A 16,095-nucleotide genomic window follows, 5' to 3' on the forward strand; every position below is an offset into this window, starting at 1 on the left:
TTTTGGTTACAACTACTCATTTCCCAACAGAAAAGTAGTTTCTGCCCATTCCCATATATTTCTCAGGATCTGAAAAGGGACAACCTCAAGTCCATCCCGCCCTAGAACTACCTAGAATTCATTATAAAGTGGACAGGGTGTATTCTGAGGCGAGTAGAGCTTCAGGTGGCCCAGTACTGTGCGCGGACATCTACTCTGTTAAAGTTGTGGAACTTCCCTGACTGGGTTGGCTCGGGTGGAGCAATCAGAGGAACCGGCGCTGGTAGGAGTCAGGCATTTCCCTCCAGCCCGGAACCTTTATTCTGTGGCCCTCGCAAGTTCCGGGAGCGGAGTTCAAGGGGGCCGGAAGTGGAGGCGGTTGGTGGGGTTAGCGGAGACGGACACGGCACGGCGGCCGTTTAATAGCTGTAGGTGGACTGGGTGTAGCGACCCGCGTCTCGCCGTCTGGCTGGGTTGCGGCCGGGCTAAGCTGAGTGGTGAGCGGCGGCAGCGGAACTAACGCCATAAGGTGGGACTCGAGAGGCTGGGTCCATGGCCTCCTGCGCGAGCATCGACATCGAGGACGCCACGCAGCATCTGCGGGACATCCTCAAGCTGGACCGGCCGGCAGGGGGTGAGCAGAGATAGCTGGGGTGGTCCCTTGGCAAAGAAGGAAACGGGCAGCGTGGGTCTGAGCCGTCCTCGGGGCCGGCCGCTACCTTAAGATCGACTCTGGATCCTCCTGGCTGGAGGTCGGAGTCATAGATCTCTGAGCGTTCCCAGCGAATGGCGCACACCCCTGGGTGTGACCCCTCCCCATCCTGTCACCAGATCGTTCTGCCATGTCCTTCAGCTTCTCCACCGAAAACGACGCTCCTTTGGTTTCGGTGCCCCCTACCCCCCAAATTTGTATTTCTGGGACTGGCCCAGTGCCCTTAACTCTTTCGCCATTGGTTCAGAAGCTATGTATGCCAGGTTCTTGGCCTAGAGTTAAGCTTCCACTCTGCAACTTGCCCTTACTCTCTGAAATGCAGACTTCGGGCCTACAGTTGCTCCGAAACATTTTCTGGAGAAAGGTGGCCAGCCCTAATTCTGTGTTCTTTCCGGGGTGAAGGCAAACTATAGACCAGGGCTGTGATTGGATTTGGCTTTCACTTATCTGTAAGCCTATTTGATTCCATTCATTCACAATTTACTTAGTCTCCTAGTGGAACTTTAGAGTTACTCTTACAAGCCAAGAACCCCCAGGACAAGGAGAGCTAACAGGATTGTAATACAATGTTGTCATTTTTAAATAGTAGAGTTTGGGTAATGGGGATAAGGGGCGTCTATGGAGAAGAAACTGGAGATGAAGCTTGCAGGTGTGAGAGAAAGAACTGGGCTATGCTTCAAAATACAAACAGGAGTTTGGGTGTCAGGAAAGACTCTTTAGGCATTTACATGTAGATAGCCACATATTACCAAGCTGAATGGCATGTGTAAAATACTAGAATTTCTGGGCAGATTCAGAGATCTTGGGTAAGTTATAAGGATTGAAGGACGGACTGACTGGTGATGATGGTGGTTCAGTGGTGATAGCTGAGAATTGATATTTCTTCAGACCTTGTTCTTATCCCTCCTGAGTAGCTCAAACTAGTTGCTGCTGGAAGCAGGCATTGTTGCTCAATGGGTGAATTTAGGAAACCCATACTCTGAGAAACTTCATCTGCTGCCTGAGACCACTGGGTCATTGCCCACACCTAGAGTATGTGTTCCCTTTCAGTATGCATCTCTGGTGCTCATCTGTTGACCAGACTACACTCCACAAAGATTTGGTAGAGTCTGGCATGGCCAGCCATGTGCAGCCTGGACATGCTATTTGTTTATCCTCATGGCAGGCTGCAGAGAAGGGAGAGTAGCTAGTTTATTCCAGAGCAGCTAAGGTGCTCTGGTCTTATTGAAGTAGCTTAGTGGCTTTCCTCATAACTTCTGTTTATTTATTGGCACTTGAGTTCTTGTTTGCCAAGAAGCTCTTGCTGGTCTTTTCTTACTGAAGGACCAAATTAGATCTCAGACTGTTTTGTGAGTGGAAACTTGCTATATTCCTGAAGCCTTAGTCTCCTTGCCAGCTAGGGGTTTTGGCAGTAGTGTCTGAACTAATGAGAGTGTTTGAAACTCAGCTAGAAGCCAGGTGTGGTGGCATATACTTGGTAGTAGTAGTGATCATTGATCTGTAATCCCAGCACTTGGGAGGCACAGGCAGGAGGACTTCAAGTTTGAGCCAGCCTGGGAAACATAATGAGACCTTGTCACCAAAAAAAAGGTGCCAGTGGCTTACCCCTGTAATTAATCCTAGCTACTCTGGAGGCTGAGATCTGAGGATAACAGTTCAAAGCCAGCTCAGGTAGGAAAGTCTGTGAGACTTTTAGCTCCAATTATTCAGCAGAAAACTGGCTGTGGAGCTGTAGCTCAAGTGGTAGGGCACTAGCTTTGAGCAATAAAGCTCAAGAACAGTGTCTAAGCCCTGAGCCCAAGCCTGAGTACTGGCACAAAAAAGAAAAAGGAAAGAAGAAAGAAAGAAAGAAAGAAAAAGAAAGAAAGAAAGGAAGGAAGGAAGGAAGGAGAGGGAAGTTCAGCCAAATGCTATTATTCCTGACTTCTTTAGTTTGTCTCCTCCATATTCACCTCTTTCATGTCCCTTCCCCTGAGTTTGCCTTTCCAAGTGGCTTTTCCTGAGCCATTTCTCTGTGGGGCAGGCCTCTTCCTTTATCAGTCCCACATGTAATTGGTCTGGGGCCTGTTATATGTCACCCAGATTCTCAGCTATTCTGAATGCAGCCAAAGAGCAGTCACCCCACTGGCCAGAGCTGACCTGTCACCTTCCCTTTTCAGCACTCTAGGGGCTGAGGCAGGATGATACTGAGTTTGAGGCCATCCTGGGCTACATATATAGATTCTGACTTGAAAAGAAACAAACAAACAAAAAATCCAGCAAAACCAAAACAGAACCATGTTTGGGGACTAGTTAGTATAGCACAATGGTAGAAATTAGCATGCTTGCCTACGATGTGCTGGCCCTGGTTCTATCCTCAGCACCTCAGAAGAGAAAATGAAAAAATACAAAATTCTTTTGTGGTCCTCATACCAACAGAGAGAGTCTAAGTACCTCAATGTCATACCTTAGGATTCTGTAGCCTTGTTTTCCTTCTATCCTTAAGGTTTTGGTACTCCCTCTTTGGAAGCTTTCCTGACTTCTGAAGTAAGAGCTCATATTTGTCAATCCCAGCCTGAATGTTAGCTGTCCTTAGTGGGTTTTTTTTTTTTTTTTTTTTTTGAGATGTTAGGAATTGAACCCAGGGCTTTATACCTCACCATGGTAATAGCTATGCCTCTAGCGCCATCAAGAAGATCTTTGATGGCTGTTTCCCTCTCCCAGGATGTCTCATGCTCACCCTTGGCCCTGGCCTACATCAATGTTTATGGAATGAAGGTGAGCATGGACATGTTGTGTTCAGTTGAGTATTCCTAGAGCACCTCATGATCTGGAAGGAAGCTCAGCAGGAAGAGAGGCTGATGGAAGAGGAACATCCTCCTCAGATTGATGCTTTTCGTCCCCAGGCACCAGTGCAGAAAGCCAGAGGCCACCTAGTACCTACAATGGGGACCTCAATGGGCTCCTGGTTCCAGAGCCCCTCAGCTCAGGTGATCGTACGTCAACAAACAAGCCTGGTTTGCGGACCATGCCACCCATTAACCTGCAGGAGAAGCAGGTCATGTGAGTACCTGGGAGATGGCAATGGGGGTGATGGTGTCTTTGTGGCTTCTGCTAGCTGAAAGCATTAAGATGAGGGGCAAGAGGGGCCCACAGACTTTACTGCTCCCTGTCTGGATGATCTTGGGCAGAACACATATCCACATTAAGCTTAAAACAGGATGAGAGGTGAGGACAAGCTCAAGGCTTCACCTGACACTATAGAATGAAAGTTTTCTTATTCCAAAGGAGCAAGGGCAAATGTGTGGATCTGGGAACAGTGGACCAGGCAGAGTTGGGAATCTGGGCTTAGAGATCTACAACAAGTGGTTGTTTCTTCCTAATCCTCCATTGACTTGTTGGTGAAAAAGAGACAAGGATTGTGTACCTTCCCTCCAGCTGCCTCTCTGGAGATGACAGCTCCACCTGCATTGGAATTTTGGCCAAGGAGGTAGAGATTGTGGCCAGCAGTGACTCTAGCATTTCAAGCAAGGCACGGGGGAGCAACAAGGTACGTACCAGGATGTTATGACATATATAGTGTATGGGAGCACCTCCAAGCCCCTCTGTTCTCCTCATGCTGCCAGTTCCTATGGGGACCACCTTGACAAACAGGTAATGTACCTTAGTATCAGAAAGCCAAGGTTGACTACCAAGCCACTGTGGGAACTTTGGCCCAGTGAGATTTCAGGGAATAGTTGGGCTTGTACCTGTGGCCCCTCCCATCTGCAGTGTGGTTGGGGGTTGCCCAGGTTCTGGGGAAAGCTACCCCCTGCTCTCAGCCACTTTGACCTTCCTCATTCTGGGTTCTTAGGTGAAAATTCAGCCTGTAGCTAAATATGACTGGGAACAGAAGTACTACTATGGCAACCTGATTGCTGTATCTAACTCCTTCTTGGCATATGCTATTCGGGGTAAGTAAAAGCAGAGAGAAGAGGGAGCCCCCAGAGATGAGGAGTTAGACCTTATCCTAACCTTTTGACAGGACTGGGGAAGCTGGGTGGGAAAAGCAAACTTGAGACATGGCAGTGAAACAGGCAAGGGCAGGGCTTCTGTCCTGCTGCCTGGCCCTGGGTGCTTGCTCATGACTTCCTGTTCTGATTCCAGCTGCCAACAATGGTTCAGCGATGGTGCGAGTGATCAGTGTCAGCACTTCAGAGCGGACCCTGCTCAAGGGTTTCACAGGCAGTGTGGCTGATCTGGCCTTTGCACACCTCAACTCTCCTCAGCTGGCCTGTCTAGATGAGGCGGGCAACCTGTTTGTATGGCGCTTAGCTCTAGTTAATGGCAAAATTCAGTATCCTTTTCCAGCCATGGGGACTATAGAAGGGCAGGTGGAACTTGGGTTGACAGACACATCTCATAGTCATAGTCATTCATGTACCTAGCCCTTAACATTTTGCTCAGAGAAGAGATCTTAGTCCATATCCGACAGCCAGAGGGTGCATCACTAAACCAATTCCGTAGGATCATCTGGTGCCCTTTCATCCCTGAGGAGAGCGAGGACTGTTGTGAGGAGAGCAGCCCAATGGTGGCCCTTCTGCATGAAGACCGGGTGAGGAGATTGGGCCTGGTGGAGAAGGTGACAGAGCTGCCATATTGTGCACATGAGCTGAGCACTCACTTCTTTGTACCTCTAGGCTGAGGTATGGGACCTGGAAATGCTCCGTTCTAGCCACAACACCTGGCCTGTGGATGTCAGCCAAATCAAGCAAGGCTTCATTGTGGTAAAAGGCCACAGCACGGTAGGCCTACAAATGATTGTGTCCCTGTCCTCTTCACTCTCTCCCTATGCTTATCATCTAGTCCCTATATCCATAGCTGCCCAGATGGGTTACCTAGAATTCTGTCCATGGGGATGCTGAATACAAAGTGACCTCACCTATGGAACTTACTCCTGTCTTAGTTATGTCCTACAGGTCTGGTCTTCTCTGTAGCCCCCATTCACTCATTAATTCATATATGCAAGTCCACTGTGGATAAGCCCAGCTTACTACAATCTTCATCTCACCAGGGCTTGTCTCCCTCTAGTCAGATGGCAAAGCTAAGCTCTTTGGATTCTTCCAGTGCCTAAGTGAAGGAGCCCTCTCCCCTGACGGGACTGTCCTGGCTACTGCAAGTCATGATGGATACGTCAAGTTCTGGCAGATTTACATTGAAGGGCAAGATGAGCCAAGGTAAGACAAGACCTGAGGGACAAGTCCTTCCCCTGCCCAGGAAAGGTCTAGATCACTTGGTCAGGCCCCTTACCTGCCTGTAGGTGTCTCCATGAGTGGAAACCTCATGATGGACGGCCCCTCTCCTGTCTCCTGTTCTGTGATAACCATAAGAAACAGGACCCTGAGTGAGTGAGTGGCAAGCAAGTGGGTGAGGGGCTGGGCCATGGGCTAGTGGAGAAGGAGCCTAGCTAACTATTTAGTGTCATGTCGCCTTACAGAGTCCCATTCTGGAGGTTCCTCATTACTGGTGCTGACCAGAATCGGGAGCTGAAGATGTGGTGCACAGTGTCCTGGACCTGTCTGCAGACCATTCGGTAAGCAGGGGCTAGGTACTTGCTGGCGGTGGCAAAGGTGGGACTATGGCTTCTTTGAATTGCCAGTCTCATTTAGCCTGCTTCTTGGCTCTTTAGTTTCTCCCCAGATATCTTCAGTTCAGTGAGTGTGCCCCCCAGCCTTAAGGTTTGCTTGGATCTCTCAGCAGAGTACCTTATTCTCAGTGATGTACAACGGAAGGTAGGTTGCTCTAGGGGTACCCGTGGCATGGCCAATGTCATCAGAGAGGGCAGGGGTATGTGAAAGCATCACTTACAGCCTCAACTCAGCTAAGAATATGCTACGCATTCAGGTTCTCTATGTGATGGAGCTGCTACAGAACCAGGAGGAGGGCCGGGCCTGCTTCAGCTCCATCTCGGAGTTCCTACTCACCCACCCTGTGCTGAGCTTTGGCATCCAGGTTGTGAGTCGCTGCCGACTTCGACACACTGAGGTACTGCCTGCTGAGGAAGAAAATGACAGCCTAGGAGCTGGTGAGCTGCCCAGGGTCAGGGTTATATGGTTTTTGGGGGTGGGGAGAGATGGCAGGGCTGGGTATGCTGAAGCACAGAACAAGCCAGGGACTTAATAATCCACTCTGTCCTTTCAGAGAATTCCCATGGAGCCGGTGCCGTGGAGTCTGCAGCTGGTGTGCTCATCAAGCTTTTTTGTGTACACACTAAGTGAGTATGTCAGGGAAGCCCACCCATGCCCTGTCGGTGACCCACCCCTACTGGCCCTGACTCCTTGGAGCATTTTGTTTTACCTCCCCTTTTTCTGCAGGGCACTGCAGGATGTGCAGATCCGCTTCCAGCCACAGCTAAACCCTGATGTCGTGGCCCCACTCCCCACCCACACTGCCCATGAAGACTTTAGTGAGTAAGGGCTAAGAGGAAAGCAGGTTACACTCACTGCGGTCTGAGATCTGACCAAGATGGCATTTCCCCTTCTCCCCCAGCTTTTGGAGAATCTCGACCCGAACTAAGCAATGAGGGCCTAGGGTCAGCTGCTCATGGATCTCAGTCTGACCTCCGACGCATAGTGGAGCTGCCTGCACCTGCTGATTTCCTCAGCCTGAGCAATGAGACCAAGCCTAAGTTGATGACACCTGATGCCTTCATGACACCTACTGCCTCCCTGCAGCAGGTACCTCCCATGACAAGGGGACCTGGGAAAGTCCCAGCCTCAGGCCACAGTGCTCATTCTGGGCATCTCCTCAGATCACTGCATCTCCTGGCAGCAGTAGCAACAGCAGTAGTAGCAGCAGCAGCTCTCTAACAGCTGTGTCTGCGGTGAGCAGCACCTCAGCTGTGGACCCCTCATTGTCCAGGTAAGGTGAAGGTCATAGTTGGGTGATGGCAAGGTCTAATGCCAGGTGATGCCAAGCCCTGGTTGTTTTTAGTCTTCCTGCCAGCAGGCCACCTGAGGAGCTGACCTTGAGCCCCAAGCTACAGCTGGATAGCAGTTTGACAATGAGCAGCAGCAGCAGCCTGCAGACAAGCCCTCGAAGCCTCCTGCCTGGCCTGCTCCCAGGCCCAGCTGACAAACTGACTCCCAAGGGGCCTGGGCAGGTACATGTGTGCTTTTATGTAACATAGCAGCAGGAAGGTTGACTACACTCTCCTTACTTTTTCTGCTGGCCCTGCTCTGCCTTGTGTTGTCCATGTTTCCCCAGAGGCCTTTTGTATTTGCTGAAGACCACCTTTTCAGCCTCCCCATCCCTCTCTTTTCCAACTATGACCCTGCATCTCCCTTCCTAGCTTTCCACCTCTCATCACTACCATTACATGTCTTTATCTCTGTGCCCTCCCCCACTGCTTGTCACTTAAGCCTCCATCTTTGGCCTACCACAGGTATCTACTGCTGCCTCTGCACTGTCCGTGGAGCTGCAGGAAGTGGAGCCCCTAGGGCTACCCCAGGCCTCCCCCAGTCGCACCCGCTCCCCTGATGTTATCTCCTCGGCTTCTACTGCCCTATCCCAGGACATTCCTGAGATTGCATCTGAGGCCCTGTCCCGTGGCTTTGGCTCCTCTGCTGCCGAGGGCCTTGAGCCAGACAGTATGGCCTCAGCTGCCTCGGCACTACACCTACTGTCTCCACGGCCCCGAGCAGGGCCAGAGCTTGGTTCCCAGCTTGGCCTAGAAGGAGGCCCTGGGGACGGGGATCGACATAGTACCCCTTCTCTACTGGAGGCAGCCTTGACCCAGGAAGCTGCGGCCCCTGATAGTCAGGTCTGGCCCACAGCACCTGACATCACTCGTGAGACCTGTAGCACACTGGCAGAGAGGTGAGGAGCTTGGCAGGTGGAATGTGTGGTTGTAGTGGGGGCCTCAGAATCATCTACTATTCAGTCTCTGTTTATCCCCTCAGCCCTAGGAATGGTCTCCAGGAAAAGCACAAAAGCCTAGCTTTCCACCGACTACCTTATCACCTGCTGCAGCAACATGACAGCCAGGACACCAGTGCTGAACAAAGGTAAGCACCTCCCATACCATTCCCCCCACGGGGAGGACTGGCAGTGGAGCAGGCGCTTAACCTTCCCTCCCTTCTCATAGTGACCATGATGATGAGGTGGCCAGTCTTGCCTCTGCTTCTGGAGGCTTCAGCGCCAAAATTCCCACTCCACGGCTGCCTGCCAAGGACTGGAAAACCAAAGGATCCCCTCGGAGCTCACCCAAGCTCAAGAGGAAAAGCAAGAAGGATGACGGGTAGGGGAGATGGTGGGTCCAGGGTGGGGATCACTTCCTCACATGGACTAATGTGTCTCTTGCCTGTGGCAGGGATTCAGCTGTGGGATCCCGGCTCACGGAGCACCATGTAAGTGATGTAGCACCTTTCTACAAAGGGGACCCCTCCCTGCTAGGCTGGGAGGGGGTCTGGGCTCTTAGTCTGGTGTTCCGGGATGGATGGGGCAGGCATCACATCACATCACTTGTCGATGCTCCTGACAGGTGGTAGAGCCTCCTGAGGACTGGCCAGCACTAATTTGGCAGCAACAGAGAGAGCTGGCAGAGCTGCGACATAGCCAAGAAGAGCTGCTGCAGCGTCTTTGTGCCCAGCTTGAAGGTCTGCAGAGTACTGTCACAGGCCATGTAGAACGTGCCCTTGAGACCCGGCATGAGCAGGAACGTATCCTTAAGGATGGGGACACAGCCATCGGGCACAGGGGCAGGCCACCATTCTTTGCCTGGGGAGGAGTAAGGGACCTTCTCCAGGCCTGTTCCTTAGCTATAACATAGAGCGGCGACTAGAGCGGGCACTGGCTGAGGGACAGCAGCGAGGTGGGCAGCTTCAGGAGCAGCTGACTCAGCAGATGTCTCAAGCACTGTCCTCAGCTGTGGCTGGGCGGCTGGAGCGCAGTATACGGGATGAGATCAAGAAGACAGTGCCTCCGTGTGAGTTTTACATGGAGACTTTAGAGTGGGTCAGGGGGCAGTAGGGGTACCTGTCAAACTTCCTTTTCTGGTTGTACCTCCTTTTCTTCCCTGTGCCCTAGGTGTCTCTAGGAGTCTGGAGCCTGTGGCAGGACAACTGAGCAACTCAGTCGCTACTAAGCTCACAGCTGTGGAGGGCAGCATGAAAGAGAATATCTCCAAGTTACTCAAGTCTAAGGTGCTACCGGGCCCAAGATTAGGGGTGGGAGAGTGGTGGACTAGCATGGTTGTTCTCAGACTTTCAACTTGACCCTTCCCTGTCTGTGCCCCAGAACTTGACAGATGCCATTGCCCGAGCAGCTGCAGATACATTACAGGGGCCAATGCAAGCTGCTTACCGTGAAGCCTTCCAGAGTGTAGTACTGCCTGCCTTCGAGAAGAGCTGCCAGGCCATGTTCCAGCAGATCAATGATAGCTTTCGGCTGGGCACACAGGAATGTGAGTAGGGACATATGACCTAAGATAGGGGGGTTTATTCTCTACCATCTCTTACAGTCCTTATGGTCACCCATCAGATTTGCAGCAACTAGAAAGCCACATGAAGAGTCGGAAGGCACGGGAACAGGAGGCCAGGGAGCCTGTGCTGGCCCAACTTCGGGGCCTGGTCAGTACACTGCAGAGTGCCACCGAGCAGATGGTGGCCACTGTGTCCAGCAGTGTTCGGGCTGAGGTGCAGCACCAACTTCATTTGGCTGTGGGCAGGTGTGTGGATACGACTGTGGGTAAAGTATGGTATGTTTGAGAAGGGCTAAACTGGGTTTACCCACTTCATCTTCCCCCCTTTCTTTTGCAGTCTACAGGAGTCAATTTTAGCACAAGTACAACGCATTGTTAAGGGTGAGGTGAGCGTGGCACTCAAAGAGCAGCAGGCAACCGTCACCTCCAGCATCATGCAGGCCATGCGCTCAGCTGCTGGTACACCTGTCCCCTCTGCCCACCTTGACTGCCAGGCTCAGCAAGCCCATATCCTGCAGTTGCTGCAGCAGGGCCACCTCAATCAGGCCTTCCAGCAGGTAGGATACTGTTAGGCCCTAGTAAGAACAGAGTGTCTTATAACCAGGCCCACACATCATACTTTCCATTCCCCCCACCACACTTCAGGCTATCTGGCAGACTGTTCATTCTTGGTTTTCTTTGGCCTCAAGGCTATTGCTTCTTTTGTTCTCTTTTCCTGGACTCTTTTCTTCCTGTCTCAGCCTACCTTGTTTTGTGACAACCTCAGGAAAACTTCTCTGACCTGATTTTCTAGGGTAACGATATACCTCCCTAGTGCTCTTTCTGGATCCCTTTGTATCCCTCAGCCCCCAACTATCTGCTCTTCCTTTGGGCTACACACCATAGATAAGCAGACATTCTATCCTAATGTAAGCTATAAATGCTGCCCTGTTCTGCCCCTAGGCACTGACAGCTGCTGACCTGAACCTGGTGCTCTATGTGTGTGAAACTGTGGACCCAGCCCAGGTTTTTGGGCAACCACCCTGTCCACTCTCCCAGCCTGTTCTCCTTTCCCTCATCCAGCAGCTGGCATCAGACCTTGGCACTAGAACTGACCTCAAGCTCAGGTGAGTAGGAACAGTTAGGGGCCAGAAGATGACCTGTAGGAATGGGGGCAGGAAGAGAGCAACTCAGTACCCACTTCTACTTGTGCCTTAACTTCTCTAATTTTCTCTACCCATCCCCTCCACTGTCGGCCTTCCCTTGTCACCATCCCTCTGGGCTTCAGTGCCACTAGGGGGCACTATCATCTGCTATCACCCAATGTAGCCTGTCTTTTTTTCCCCCCCATCCCCAGTTACCTGGAAGAGGCTGTGATGCACCTGGACCACAGTGACCCCATCACTCGAGACCATATGGGCTCTGTCATGGCACAGGTGCGCCAAAAGCTTTTCCAGTTCCTACAGGCGGAGCCTCACAACTCACTCGGCAAAGCAGCCCGGCGTCTCAGCCTGATGCTTCATGGCCTTGTGACCCCCAGCCTCCCTTAGCAGCTAAGCCTGCCTTGCACAGAGGTGGGGTGTCACTGAGGGCCAGCAGACAGACCTATGCCAAGGCCTGCTTATGTCTGCTGTTTACCTGCTCAGGCTTCCACCTTGAGTGTTCAAGGTGGAGGACAAGGTGTACTGGCTGTGGTCTACAGATTGTGGTAGCCAGCAGGGTTAGTTTGGGCCTAGGCAGGTATGTGCTTGCTTGGGTTTTTCCATGCCTGAAGCATGAATTTAAGATCATGACACTCCTTGAGTTGGATTTTCCATGTTCCTTTTTACCTCCAATTTGGATCTTTTTGTTTTTGAAAAACACTGAGAAATTCAATTAAATGCTTTTGGAATAAAATGGTGTATGTGTGTGATTTTGGTTTATCTTTGGTATGACTAACTGCCTTCTTTGTCTCTGTGGGGAGCCTACTCATTCATCTAGCCCCGGATCATTCACTAGGGTCATTTCTGTGGGGACCTAATCATTCTCCCTATTTATTTGTTCAACTTCCTTCTTAGATCTGCTTTCTCCAACTCAGCAAAGCTTCTAGGGCCAGTTTATTACCAGAAATGTGCCTCTACGGGCAGTTCTGCCCTCTGGAATCCCTCCGGAGTGTCTGTCAATCTTTTACTGAGGGTGGAGCTGTTGGCTGGCTTTAGGCCCCGCCTCAGCTTCCATCCAATCATAGTCCCTTCCCTTGGGGGCTGGGCCGACGGGCTGCACTCCAAGTCACTAGATCTGGCACTAGGCTCACAGCCAGGGACCATGCGCTGCTGTTGCCGTTGCTGCAGGTGCCACCGCTGTCGGTGGCTTCCCCAGGCCCTAAGGCTGTTGCTGTTGCTGCCACTTGGTGAGTGCAGGTATCCTGTACCTGACCCAGGCTGGATCCTCAACAAGCTAGGTAACAGGGTTTGGGGATAGGGGGTAAGAGAGTTAGAGATAGCTTTCCTGGCTACACTGATGCCAGGGTGGAGAGCAGTTGTGGGGATTTCATCAAAGTGTGACAGTGGCTTCAGAATGGAAAGTAAGGTGTGAGCCTGAGTCGTGGAGGAAGGACCTTGAAATTCTGCAGCCCTACTACTGATCAAGGGAGCTCAGAGAGGACTTCCAGACCAGCCATGGGATCCCTAAGGTCCTTGGAGCATCTGGGCTGCATCTCAGTCCCTCTTAGGTTCATCTCAGACACCAGTCTTTGGGAAGGAGGTAGGGGTGTCAAGTAAAGCTGAGAGGCTACAGAGCCTGGCCCATTTGCTGCCCATGGTCCCAGTCCTCCAAGCCAATACCCCCCAAACCCTTCATGATTCTTTCACCCAACCTAATAGGAAGCCCCCTCTCCCAACACATACTTGCATCCAAGCCTGTCTTGAAGGGAGTCAAGATATGTTATCTCTAGTTAGGTCCCTCAGTTCCCTGGGGGTACTTCTTTCACGCTGAGTCACATCCCTAGAGCATTCTCAGGTAAACAAGCTCCTGGGGGCTGGTAGATGGCCTGGCTCATCCTGTCAACCATTTTCCATTCCCTGCCCCCCAGTCCTTGTACCTCCCCTAGCAGCAGCTTCTGAGGGGACAAACCGCTGCAACACTATATACCAGGGCTTTGCTGAGTGTCTCATCCGCTTGGGGGACGGCATGAGCCGTGGAGGCGAGCTGGAGACTGTCTGCAGGTACTGGCAGGTGGGAGGCAGTGGGCCGGTGGAAAACCCAGCCCCATCTACATCCATTCCACCCTTAGGATCGGCCTTCTTCCCATTCTGGAATCATTCCCCTAATTCCATTCTGTTAACAGGTCCTGGAATGACTTCCATGCCTGTGCTTCACAAGTGTTGTTGGGCTGCCCAGAGGAGGCAGCTGCCGTGTGGGAGTCACTACAGCAAGAAGCTCGCAAGGCCCCACACCCAAATAACTTGCATGCTTTGTGTGGGGCCCCTGTGAGCGTCCGAGAGCGTGGCATTGGCCCAGAGATCAACCAGGAGACGCTGCGAGCAGCCGCACCTGCACCCACTCTGCTTCCTGCACCTGAGCTGCTGGCTGCTGCGCTGGCGCTTGCATGCCTCCTGGGGCCTCTAGCCTAACAAGTTGGGCCTGCCTCCAGCCTTGTGCTCAGAGACCGCCATTCTGGCTCTTGCAGAGTGCTCCATGGTTTTCATTAAAGGTATTTATATTTGCTCTAAGCTCCTTCCTTTCTCCTAGATGTAGCCTGCTTGGCTGGGCTGGGAAGTTCCCCCAGAAGCCCATCCCTAACATGGGATGGGTGGGGCCCAGGGTTGCCACAGGGGATTCAGTCTTCCTCCAGCAAACACTCATTTCCCGACGGCAGTGCTGAGGTTTCCATTACACTCGGGTCCCAAGAGCATCAGTCCTAAAAGCCTCCGGTGGAGACCTGAGATCTGCCGGAATGTACAGCCTGTAATTCCCAGGCTGAGTGAGGTCTGGGAGGGTGGGCATTCTCGGGCCCTACCTACCCCTCCTATCTTGACCCCTAGGAGCCAGGTGAGGTGGTAGCTAGCTAGCTGTGCCTTTGAAACTGGTGCCTCTCACCCCTGCCTACCCACCCACCCTCCTCCCCAGCCTTCTGCCAGTCTCAAGGCTCCTGATGTCTCATCTGCTCCTCCCTCTGTCAAACAATCACCTCATCCTTAAAGACAAGCTCAGACCCTGTGCTCAGTTCCCTGCTCCTATGGGGTTTGGTTTGTCCAAAGGGGGTCTGGCTCCAGAAGGTGGGGAGCCCCTGTCCAAGTCCATAGTCAAGTCCTAAATAGGAGCTGAAACTTCAGAAACTAGGGTCACAATAAGGGATTTTCTGTCTGCTGCTTATAAACTTGGTTTTTTTTTTTGAGGTTTGTAGCTGGGGACTCAAAACAATCCTGTTTTCTAGAAGCTGGGAGTATGATGTGTGCCGAACCCCTGTTCACTCCAGTGGGAAGGAAGAGGATGCAAGAATCAGTATAGGAAAAGCTGGGCCAAGAGGAAGGCCCGGGAGTAGGGGTAACTCTATTCTAGGTAGACCAGCACAACTTGTGTGGGCACTGTTATGGTCTCCTCACTGGCTTCTGTTACCACTTCCTCCATTTTATTCTCTACTCTCTCAATAGAAAAATAGATACATATATTAAGCTGTTTTCTTCTTTGTCTATGACATAAACCAGGTCTGTTCACTCCTAAATCTCTCTGTAGCAGCACAGAGAAGCTTCTACCTCCCCAGTCCTTGGGGCCAGAAGATGCTTCAGAGAAGTAAAGCAGTACTCATACAGGGGTGAGAGGAGGTAATGATAGCAAACTTACAACTGGTGTAAGAAATGTGGGCTGAGGTACAGGAGAAAGAGATCCAAAGCAATTAACTTGAGAGGAGAAAACCAGGTGATCCCAGAACTCAGCAAACCTGTCCACTCTGTAGTTCTCTGTTGGGAGGTAGCTGGGCTGGCATCCCCCAGGACAGAGTTGGGCCTGATGAGCTCCTTGCTTGGCTCTAGGGTGACATGTGTCTCCAAACACCCCCATCCAAGTGTCATTCACGCTTCCTAAGCATCTTCCCACTGTGGCTGGCTAGGCTGCCTCCATTAACTCCCTCTCTCTGCCCTGACACTACTTTTGCTCCTGTGCTTCATTCACTTTGACTCTTAGACTCATTACTATCAACAGGCCATTACCATCTCACATTACTAAAGGAGAAAGTTCAGAGGAAAAAAAAAATTAAAAAGCTCTCCCAGAACTGCCTTCCTTTAGACACTAGAATTTTCCACAAGGAAAAACAGGACTTTTATTCTTCTGCAATTTTGTATATCTTTTTTTTTTTTTTTGTCGGTCAAGGGGACTGAACTCTGGGACTGGGTGCTGTCCCTCAGCTCTTCAGCTTAAGGCTAAAGCTCTACCACTTGAACCACAGTGCCAATTCTAGCTTTTTCTGCTTATGTGGTGCTGAGGAATCAAACCCAGGGCCTCATGTATGCAAGGCAAGCACTCTACCACTGAGCCACCTTCCCAGCCCCCTTCTTCATTTCTTCCTGAACTCCTGCCTCATTTTCAGTATCACCCCTCCAGGAAGTATTCCTTAGCCCTGTAAGCTGAAATAAATCCAGGTCTACACAGTCCTAGGTTTTCTTCTGTTTTAGTACTGATAGCAATCCCTAGTTATTATCTAGGTTCAGATGAGAATTCCCCAGTGTGGACTCCTCAAAGGCAAGGGGTACTTTGCCTATCTTTTGTGTCTCTAGCACCTAATGTAGGCTAGATGTAAAGACAGCACTTATGGAATGTCAGAGATAAAAGAATCTCTAAATCCAGCAAAGGAACTGTTCTAGCACATGAGGTTGGATGAAAATGGTGTCAGTATAGACAGTGTTTCAGCTTGGGCAGACCCCTCAGCTCGGGCATACTGCTGAGAGAGATTAAGTGCTGGAGCTCCAGACCCCCAAAACCTTTCTCAGCCAGTCTTGGTGAGTGGCCAGGA

General features: G+C 51.3%; 2 protein-coding genes across 2 annotated transcripts; both read left to right on the forward strand.

Moving 5' to 3' along the window:
* Nucleotides 1–349: 349 nt before the first annotated feature.
* LOC138807020 (enhancer of mRNA-decapping protein 4) lies at nt 350–12,005 on the forward strand. Its single transcript, XM_069992582.1, has 29 exons — nt 350–613; nt 3,577–3,733; nt 4,109–4,220; nt 4,524–4,623; nt 4,817–5,006; nt 5,117–5,264; nt 5,350–5,454; nt 5,777–5,886; nt 5,970–6,053; nt 6,147–6,242; nt 6,339–6,441; nt 6,554–6,734; nt 6,851–6,923; nt 7,024–7,115; nt 7,199–7,386; nt 7,461–7,570; nt 7,643–7,811; nt 8,094–8,527; nt 8,611–8,715; nt 8,796–8,948; nt 9,021–9,057; nt 9,192–9,369; nt 9,480–9,635; nt 9,737–9,852; nt 9,947–10,112; nt 10,190–10,376; nt 10,468–10,687; nt 11,073–11,236; nt 11,467–12,005. Exons 1-29 carry the CDS (start codon nt 532–534, stop codon nt 11,657–11,659), a joined length of 4,209 nt encoding a protein of 1,402 aa, XP_069848683.1. The 5' UTR covers nt 350–531; the 3' UTR covers nt 11,660–12,005.
* Nucleotides 12,006–12,413: 408 nt separating this feature from the next.
* LOC138806885 (neuritin-like protein) lies at nt 12,414–14,665 on the forward strand. The gene is made up of 4 exons (XM_069992291.1): nt 12,414–12,549; nt 13,180–13,312; nt 13,435–13,800; nt 14,486–14,665. Exons 1-3 carry the CDS (start codon nt 12,414–12,416, stop codon nt 13,718–13,720), a joined length of 555 nt encoding a protein of 184 aa, XP_069848392.1. The 3' UTR covers nt 13,721–13,800; nt 14,486–14,665.
* Nucleotides 14,666–16,095: the final 1,430 nt, after the last annotated feature.

The sequence above is a fragment of the Dipodomys merriami genome, unplaced genomic scaffold, assembly GCF_024711535.1.
Source record: "Dipodomys merriami isolate MVZ:Mamm:240054 unplaced genomic scaffold, mDipMer1.0.p SCAF_41, whole genome shotgun sequence".
Taxonomy (NCBI): domain Eukaryota; kingdom Metazoa; phylum Chordata; class Mammalia; order Rodentia; family Heteromyidae; genus Dipodomys; species Dipodomys merriami.

Bases quoted from the DNA above. Each gene is read 5' to 3' on its own strand.
- LOC138807020 (XM_069992582.1), top strand. From the start codon at position 532: ATGGCCTCCTGCGCGAGCATCGACATCGAGGACGCCACGCAGCATCTG. The intron at 8,716-8,795 runs GTAAGCACCTCC...CCCTTCTCATAG, and splicing joins GACACCAGTGCTGAACAAAG to TGACCATGATGATGAGGTGG. The intron at 10,377-10,467 runs GTGTGTGGATAC...TTTCTTTTGCAG, and splicing joins CTTCATTTGGCTGTGGGCAG to TCTACAGGAGTCAATTTTAG.
- LOC138806885 (XM_069992291.1), top strand. From the start codon at position 12,414: ATGCGCTGCTGTTGCCGTTGCTGCAGGTGCCACCGCTGTCGGTGGCTT. The intron at 12,550-13,179 runs GTAACAGGGTTT...CCTGCCCCCCAG, and splicing joins CTGGATCCTCAACAAGCTAG to TCCTTGTACCTCCCCTAGCA. The intron at 13,313-13,434 runs GTACTGGCAGGT...TTCTGTTAACAG, and splicing joins GAGCTGGAGACTGTCTGCAG to GTCCTGGAATGACTTCCATG.